The 9,738-nt window shown below is 38.9% G+C and overlaps 1 protein-coding gene across 1 annotated transcript in view; it reads right to left on the bottom strand.

The window, feature by feature from the left end:
* Positions 1 to 1,788: 1,788 nt before the first annotated feature.
* Gpc4 (glypican 4) overlaps positions 1,789 to 9,738 on the bottom strand; it is a 118,832-nt gene continuing 110,882 nt past the window's right edge. The window contains exons 5-9 of the mRNA XM_046467816.2: positions 6,179 to 6,309; positions 5,939 to 6,085; positions 4,927 to 5,063; positions 3,943 to 4,118; positions 1,789 to 3,842 (exon numbers count right to left, since the gene is read on the bottom strand). Of these exons, the coding sequence (XP_046323772.1) occupies positions 3,640 to 3,842; positions 3,943 to 4,118; positions 4,927 to 5,063; positions 5,939 to 6,085; positions 6,179 to 6,309 (794 nt within the window). The 3' untranslated portion in view covers positions 1,789 to 3,639. The remainder of the gene's footprint in view (positions 3,843 to 3,942; positions 4,119 to 4,926; positions 5,064 to 5,938; positions 6,086 to 6,178; positions 6,310 to 9,738) is intronic.

The following is a 9,738-nucleotide window of genomic DNA, read 5'->3' as shown; positions in this document are numbered from 1 at the left end:
TGGGATAACATACAGTAAAAATCAAATTGTGATCCTTCAAGCAGGTAAGCTTTAGAATAGAATTCTAAACTAAATTCTACATTCTGAACTATACATCTGTATCTTTAGGGGTTCCTACTTCCAATATTCCTTTTTAACTAACCCAAAGAAATAGGACATTACAGTGCATAAAAGACTACCTTTTGTATAAAAAAAGAAGAAAAATCAATATTGATATTTGTTTGCAAATGCATAAAGAAACTTTGAGAGATGACATACACAGGCAATTAAAACACTGACTTGGAATGTGGGGAAACTGGGCCAGTGGCTACATGTGTTTTGGCTTTAAAACCCTATCAATATATTACTTGACTAAAAACTTAAGTAGACAAGTAAATATTTTATGCCCTTTGTCTCAGTGATGGACTTGAATCCTATTGCCATAATATCTTTCAGATATTTTTCAAAGGATTTTCTTCAAAAGGATTTTTAGAAGAATTTGAAGTTTAAATGTAGAAAAACCTGTGTTCCTAAAGTATATCATGGAAAACAGATTTACATTTTCTTCACTAAATTCGAAGTTGGAGTTTTTGTCTCATTTTGAAAAAGGTAGGAAGTTGTATTTTCATATTTGCTTAATAGTGAGATAACACACACACACACACACAAAACCACCTCTAGCTGATACTGCTGTTATTATTACTCTTTAATAGTTATGTAAGTAGACATATTCTGCTAACACAAAAGAGGAAGTACAATTTTGAGTAGCAGCGTTATACTCCCATTTTAATTTTGCTTCTGTGATCACAAATGACAATTTTTACTCATGTAAGCTGTTGTTAGGTTTCTAACACTCTAAAGTTTAAAAGTGCCAATCAAATACTTGCAGTTCTTTTTCTTTTATTAAAAAATAATAGGTGTTAGGGCTAGGGCTATAGCTCAGTGGTAGAGCATTCACCTAGCGTGCACAGGCTCTGGGTTCCATCCCCAGTACCACAAAAAAAGGTGTTAATTACTATTTTTAAAATAAAACATAAACCTAAGAGTCATAAAATGCTTTTTCTGAAGGTACAGAGTGGGTGAAGTGTTTGAAAGAAAAATAATTTATAAATTACTTTGTAAAACACAACCCATTCACATGCTATTAACTTTGGAAGTTAGGTCCTCTCCTAACAAGGCTTTTATTCTACCTCATACTCCAAACTCTTAAGGCTTTAAAACATTCAACTTGCCTTTATTCTTTTTTTTGGGGGGTGGGTGGGGTGGGATGGGTGAGGGTATGCCTGCCAGCTGGTTAGAAGCCAAGCGTTATCCAGTCAGACCTGAATGGAAAAATCTATGATTTGTTTATTTCATAGTTCAAGTTCAAAAGCAAGAGACAATTTAAATAATAAAAGGATAACAGGGGAAAATGCACAGAAAGAAAACAAATCAGTAAGAGTCCAAAAGAACCTTCAAGAATATTTAATTCGGAAAATGTTATTGGTTTAGAGAACTTGACTGAAAGAAAACAGCTGGACAAAGTTCAAGGTTTTAAATTAAAAACAATCTAACAAGGTCTATGGGGATAACTCTTTGAGCCATATTTTGGAGACCAGATTCATTTCTACCAAGTAAAAGTAATAGCAGTCTAAGCTAAAAAGGAAATTCCTCACAACTGAGGTAGTTACTAAGTATCAGCACATTTTCCAAGTTCTCTCAAGGCAGCTTAGCTATTTACAATCTATTTTTCCTCATACATAAATGGAGTGCCTTTTCAATTTTATGTCCTCTGTGATTTGTTAAAAAAAAACACTTATACACACCAGCCAGAATATGCCTATTTTATTAACATCATGCTTTAATAAATAACTGGCTACTTCTAATAAAATTAAGCCTCTGTTTACAACAGCCCCCAATATTTTATTGACCATTCTGCAGAATTTGGTGTAAAAAGTTGAATGAAATGTAGACCCTGAGCTAGCAAGTAATTATGTTTCAATATAAAAATAGAGAATTACTCTTACAACTGAAGATTGAACAATAACACAAACGACTTCTCTGTGGGTTTTCGGTTCTGTAGAATCACTTGGGATCTTAATGGCTGTGTAGAGCAGGAAGAGACTTGCAGAATTTCAGTCTTTCTGAAAGGGCACCCCTTTAAAGTGATTTGTTACATTCTCATAGTTTTATGAGCTGTCATTTGGTAAAACACAAGGAAAGGGGTCCTAAGGGGGCAAGGCAGTTGTCAGTCTTTGGCCTGGGACGACAGATATGGCCTTTGCCAGTTCACCCACATGGCTAAGAGTCACACCTAAGATGTGGTCTTCTTAGCTCTACCTATTCCCATCCCTCCCCGCCTCCCCAAAAAAACATGAAAAAAAATCTGGACACCCCCCTTGAGGGGGGGCTCCATGGCTGGTATGGTGAGCATATAGCTGCAAACCATAGCAAGTCCTTGCTTTACTGATCAGAGGGGGCTGGGCAAGAAAAAAGGCTCAAATCAGACACCCTTACTTAAAAAATGGAATCCAAAAATAAATGCAAATACACATGCACAGACAAAAATCTTTGCTCGAGTGTTGACAGGTATTCCCTGAGCCCAGGCTGTACCCCAATTCTAGCTAGCTCCCAGAAAACTTCCTTATATAGCTGGGTTTGAAACTTGCATCATTCTGACAAGGGGGCACCAAATGAGAATGTGGGTCATTATTGCTGCCCCTGGGATAAAAAATTAAAGAAGGTCAGTGTGGACATGAAAACTTGTACAGGGTGGTTTTCTAACTTGCCTGATTGAAAGAAAAATAGACTTCCCCACAAACCCAAGTGTGAACATGTGATAACTGTGACTCCATGAATGCCTTTTATCTTTCAAGGGAGACTACAGCAAGAATCTTTTTTAGATAGGCTACACTCTACGCATAAGATTCATGAAACAGAGTGACATGTGGTCTTAACTTAGGCAAATCAACTCAACCAAAATGGACAGTCTGCAGTCTCTTCCAATCACCAGCTATAAATGAAGTATAACCTTCTTCTTGTACAGATGCTTGAATACAATCTGATAAGTGGCCCAGACTTGTGCCTTCACATTCTGTCCTAACTTAATAATAACAAAAATCCCCAAATCACCTCTGCTTCTCTCCAGATAAGGCAGCTAAAATAACAGGGATAAATGGAAATTTTACTGCTTGTTGGGCTTTTTCTTTTAATAAGATAACATGATAAATAAAACCTGCTTCTGTACAGCTATTTAATATTTCAGAAATACGTACATGTTACATGCCAAGAAATGACCCTGGTTTTCTTGTAAGAAACAAGGTGAGATTGTAATTGGAAAAAAAACCCACAAACAAAATGAGGAAAAAAACAAACAAACAAACAAACAATAGAGCGATAAATCAGAAATGCACAACTAACTACAGTTCTGTACCTACACTGTTAGCCACGTTTAACATGATTTTGGAGGAACAGGGACCAGCTTAACGTACAAGTCCCTTCTGCCCCCAAAACTGAATGAAAAAACAAATCATCACTTTTTTAAACCAGTGGCCACATAGTAAAAACTGTACATTGTTGTCCATTCATTTATAAAGCAAAGTCACTAGGATGGTATAAAAGTGATAATCGGTGCCTTTTAACTTTCTGATGAGGAACACTTTTTTTTTGAGAGTTGGAGAATTATCTCCACTCTCTCTGCATAAACAGGAACAAGACACAGAAGATGATGAGGAGGTAGGGCTGTGGCCCTGCACGGGCACCAGCACTGTCAGCTTTATCACTGCCACTCTTCCCAGCATGGTCAGTGGCATTGTACTCAAACTCCGAAGGGCACTGCTGATATTCACATCCACTTCCGCTTCCTTCTCCACTATTTTCATCACCTGTGTATAAAAAAAGTAAATAAATAAGAGATTTCATTCCACTTATTCTCATCACAAGGCATGTGAGAACAACTCATGTTTTTAAACTGCAAAGGCTTACTGATATCAAAGAAGTCCACATCATTCCCATTGTAAGCATTCTTCATTTTACTAGTCATAACCCGAAGAGCCATAATTTGACGAAGAATCAGGGTGTCTTGTTTGCTGGTGTTAACCTGGACCTCGGGGTTATTGCCCTGGTTGGCTAATCCATTTCCTGTCACTGCAAACAGGTACCTAAAATGAGAAATGACCCCATTAAGATGATCAGTAAAGCAAAAGATAAGAGATCAGCCAAGATTTCTGCCAGATACTAGTATCTACACAGAGTACGATTAAGTGGAAGTTCTTCATAATGAACTTTAATTTTTCCTTATCTTGTGTGTGTATCTTCTTTTTCTAATTTGACCATGGCCTTTTTCAAAGTTGTCTTCTTCGTGGAGGTTGGTGGGTCAGAGTAAAGTGCCTTCAGAATGGGTACTTATCTAAGTTACAGAGTGTGTGGGTGTGTGGTGCAGTGGGGAAAAGGGCACATAGGCCATCGCCAAGAAAGAGGAGGAGACCTTTTGAGAATTGGAACTTTATGAGACCAGGCCATTGAGGATTACATGTTTTGTTTTTGTTTTTTTTTTTTTAAATAATAACACTAATTGGAACAGCCTAAAGCTAGAATATAACCACTGTCAAACTTTTGACCCAGTACTCTTTGTAAGTAGCTGATCACCTTTCCAACACTTCTACTGCAAAGCCCTTTTTAAAAATATTTTATTTTTTAGTTGTAGTTGTACACAATACCTTTTTTTTAATGTGGTACAGAGGATTGAACCCAGGGTCTCGCATGTGCTAGATGAGCGCTCTACTGCTGAGCCACATCCCCAGCCCCTGCAAAGCCCATTTCTAAGAACATCTAGAAACCTTCCATGTTATTGCTTCCTACTGTGAACTGCTTCCTGATGCTTCCACTATAAACTGGGAGACCCTTTTCTGAAGGTCACCCAGTCTCCTAGGAAGAGGGGGGCCTACCGTGTACTCAATGGTAGCTCACCTGCTTTTGCCTTTCCCATTCCAGCAGTCATCCTCATTTCCGTTTCCTGCAGCCATCCTCTCATCATTGCAAACATTGCTAGGTAGGGAGGACCAGAACTTCTTGGCCTGCTTCAGTTTCTCCTTGACATCAGTAACCTAATTAGGAACATTTAAAAAAGACTTCTGTAAAACCACACAAATCTCCCTACGGATGAGCCTTCTGATTTTCCTAACTATCTCCAGAGTGCTATGCACTTCAATTTCAACTGTAGTCAGAAGAAAAATATGCAGATCAAATTTGTAGCTTGAAGTACAGAATCACACAAAGGAATGAATATTTGAAATGTAAACTCTGAAAGAGTTGCCTACAGCCACTGCCCACTCTACCTCCTAACTACAGGCCCACCATGCCCTGTGCCCTGTAGATACAATGATAATACACAGTCTCTTCACCCACAGATTGTACAGTCATGATCAAGCTTACATATTATCCACTCTGGGAAACTTGCAGTTAATGCTCTTCCTCTCCACCCACTAATATCTCCCCAGGCTCTCTACTGTGTGTTCCCTCCTTCAACTATGTTAACACTTTCTTATATTTTTATAGCACATTGCTTTGTATAAAGCAATCTGCCTATATTCTACTACTCTTTTCCTATCATAGCATTTACCATATATCACCTTATGTTAGAAAGCCTGGTCCATCTGCCTCTTCCCCTTTGTTGGGGCTTCTTGAAAAAAGGACTTATTCCTCTGAGCCTCCCTGTGTGTAGCCTAGTGATAGGCACATAGTAGATGCTCAGTAAATAAATACAGCCAAACTGAAGGGAAGTTTTGAGATGAGACTTACTGCATCCTATTTTATTGACTATATAGGAACTTTCTGAGCTAGAAAATGCCATCTTCATACAATTTTCTTGAAAAGTTATACCTGAAAAAACCGTTTGTAAGCCTTCCAACTAAAAATTCATTTTGAGCAAATGTTTTCAGTTCTTTGTCATTAAACATGTCCATCCCTGCAAAGCACTCACCAGTCGGTCCAAACTAGTGCCAGCTGCTGTGGTTGGGCGTTCCTCAGGATGATATGGTCTGAAGCGAGCACTGAAGGCACTTTCAGAGATGGAACGAGAAATTCGTCCAGCTGGGAGTGGCTTGGGGGGTCCACATCCCTGGAAAACCTGCATTGGAATAAGCGTGGTCATATTAGGGAAGTCATATGGCGAGTACAGGGGGACTTCCAGCTCTCCTCTTCAGTATCCTGCCTTCATTACCTTCTGAGACACCTGCACACTATTCTCCTGCATGTTCATTATAGCATCAGAAATCTTCACATCAATGGGATCCATGACCGACTCAATGTTGAAAGGACCCTCCAGCCTCTCTGCAACCATTAGCATGGCATCTAATAAGAGATTTGGGGAACAGCACAGGATAAAAAGTAAATCATTAGTTCAGCCTTAGGTGATACATCTGATAATTTTCTTGCCTTTGTTTCTTGCATGGGGTTGGTGGGAGAAGGCACTCATCATAATAAATTCTTACTTTTCTATCTATTTCCATTACACCAAACTGTATTGAGTCATTAAGTATCAGTAGCTCCTTAAAGTGTGAAATGGACAGATGAATGCTTTGTTCTACAGCAAGGTAACGCAATCAGGAACCTTTCTTTATACTGATTATTTATTCCTTCATGTGTCAACAGCTATCACTATAAGGCTCTGAGCTAGCACCCAGCTGATAAACCTAAGGTGTGAGGGAGAATAACATGCCAGTTCTCCCAGAGACTTCCCTAGGATCTTTTCATTTCAGGTTCCATTTACAAATGTTGAAAATACAAATCAGTTAAAATCATGGCATACCAATTCTTTGCTTTCATTTTTTTTAATAAAAACTTTCAGATCCTCAAGTGCATAGTCGAAAAATACAAATGAAAGTGTTCTAGGCATTTTAGTAAGTTTCCAAATAATGAAACTTCAAATAAAGCAATTTTGGTGTTAAGATAAACTTCCCATTTGAAATATAAAAGCCTCAATTTATTTTAAGGTAAAACATGTACCTCTTTTTTATTCAAGTGAAAAGACAACGTAAGAGAGTACCTAAAGATTGTGTGCTCATAATGTATACCTCCAATTACCTGCAAGTCACTTTTAGGCTTTGAAGGAGCCTTGCATGTTCTGGTAAATATTCAAATCCCTTAAACAAATTATACTGTACTTGTTTCCTTACCATTCATGATTGCTGGGATTAGGAGGGTTAGTATTATTGCCTGATACCTGTTTGTGCAAAATTAGAAGAACGTGGAAATGAAACCCCCAAAAGAGAAAAAGGACATTTTACTAATGACAAGCAGTGAACTTTTACTACATTTTCCTCATTGACACTCTAGTGCTTAATGCATGGCAAGAAAAACAGTGTAGACCCCCATGATCCCCTGTCTTCAGGTAGTCCAAGGTCAATTAATAGAAAGAAGGGCTACTTTCCAGAAGATTGTGTTTCCTTCTCAACTGCAGCCCCCAGCTGGGCTTCTACTTGAGCTTTCTAATGGAAAGGAGTTTAAGCTCAGCACACGGATGAAACAGAATTTGGTCATCAACCTTTTACCCTCCACCTAGATCAAATGCTACACAGCATTTTAAAGTGTAAGCTCATTTCTCTGAACTACAATTCTGATGTCAGAAACAACAAATAGATTTCCATGAAATGCATTTTTAAAAAAATAATAACAAATGAAGTTTCAGATGGCATTGTGGTAAGCGCCAATAAAGTGACGCTTCTAACCTTGAAGTAAAGGCTGACAGCATGAATATACCATTGTGCTAGAAGAGAGAAAAATGCTTTTGATGTATGAGCAAAAGGAGACTTTTGTAAACAAGTGGAGCACAACTTAAATGTGTTCATCATTGTCAAACATCAGGGCTGCCATGTACAGAAAGCACATTCTTTCGTGAGCCAAGAAGAAATCGCTGGCTCCAAATAAAAATATTATGAATAGACAGATAATAAACATCGAAAATGCAGAGGTTTAAACAAGAAAAAACAGTGCATTTGGTAACTACTTGTTCCCCTAGTGGCAAGAAAAGGCCAGATCACTAATGTGTTTGTGAAAGACTGAAAGGAAACATAAACCCCAATTCTTCTGGCTGTTTGGTGTCTTTGTAAACTCTGAGCCTGCCGGCCATACACAAGGGCCTGGGAATGGAAAGTGAAGCCGGGCCTTTGTTGGGGCCGGTGCCATGGCGTTGTGTGTTGAGCAGCTGAAGAATGCGACTGAGGATGCATTCTGCCTGCACCCCACAGCCTGGGAGCCAAAGCTGCTGCTAACCCCTGCAGGAAGTCACGATTGGCTATCCTGTAACAGCAACCAGCCCTTATAAGAAGCCCCAAGAGAAATTCAAAGATGGTTAGCGTGGTGTTTTGGTTTTCTTCTGGTTGATATAAACCACAGGTCTCTTATTTGTGGGATCTCTGACTGGCTCCTGCCTCCTGCCAGGAACTGGCTGGTGTCCCTGCCAGAAACCCCAATACTAAATACCCACTGGCAGCAACATGTGACGTTAATAGGGTTGGCTCTGAGTCAAATGAATGTAACACAGCTTCAGCACCTGATGGAGAACAAGTTGCACCTAAGAATAATTTGTGATTCTCTAGAAATGATTTTTTTTGGGGTGAGTCTTATGAGTGAGGGGGCAGGAATTTGGTTTATTTTTCAAACTGAAGGTTTCAGGTGAGTTCCAAGGTATTTCAACTATTTGGATCAATCCTGATAAAGATGGACAAGATGTTCACATTTACTAAAGGGTCACCATTCATGGCAATATGCAGATGCAATTGGGAGGACAGAGTGGGCATGGCAGCAAGAAGGCAGCCTTAGAAAATCCTCCCTTAGTCTTTTAATGGGTCTAGTCCAACTGCACAGTTGCAGTGCTCAGGATACTGGCATTGAGTTGCTGCCACCACCCCCACTCTCTGCCGTGCAACAAAGCATCCCCTTCTCACTAGGGAAAGCAATTCCTTTTGCATTGTGCTGCCAATAATCAGAAACCCACATCTTCAGCCTCCCGACCTGACTGGAAGAACAAAAGGCAGTTTCCCCGACTTAACTCCAAGATCTGATTTAAAGAAGGGGCAAAAAAAAAAAAAAAAAAGCCCTTGACCATTCATTAACTGCAGTCATTTAAAGGGGAAAGAAAACTTCCTTGCAGAGAGGGGAGAAGAAGACGACAAGGAAAAAAGAATTTACAGCAGAGGCATGTAAATTGGGACTGAATTCTACAACCACAGAGCAGATTAATTAAACCCTTGTGAAAAATTCATGAAAAAGCACTAGAGATTAACAATGGCTATTACTCCTGGCCTTTTATATCAGCTTATTAGAAATAAAGACTAGTGTACTCACTAAAAATGAAGTTTAGATACAATTACATACCTCATTCGTCCAAAAGGTATCACTGAAAATGGGGAAAAATCAATTCAGAAATCCCATCATTTTCCACTTGGGTTTAATTGCACTGCTTCAAGATAACACATGTGATTTTTAAAATACACTACAGGAACAACATCAGCAACTAAGGCCTTCTTGTTTAAGAGTAACTGGCTGAAAACATTAATTACAAAGCCAGAATATGGTTCTGATTTGATATGGATTCATGAACTCTTGGAAAAACACACAGAAGAATTTGTATTTTAATACAAGGACATGAGGACTTTTGTGGCAACTGTGGCTGGACATGTCAGAATAACGGAACAGTACGAGGGAAATTCCCTTCTGTTCTCCATACCAAATGTATATGTAGGAAATTAGCAAAGCTGGGTTGCTATTGACATACAACAG

Source organism: Marmota monax, unplaced genomic scaffold (genome assembly GCF_021218885.2).
Source record: "Marmota monax isolate L192 unplaced genomic scaffold, Marmota_monax_Labrador192_F-V1.1 WCK01_AAM20220418_F8-fsc00054, whole genome shotgun sequence".
NCBI lineage: Eukaryota > Metazoa > Chordata > Mammalia > Rodentia > Sciuridae > Marmota > Marmota monax.
The sequence above is the reverse complement of the archived record's forward strand: the minus strand, read 5'-3'. Positions and strand labels throughout refer to the sequence as shown.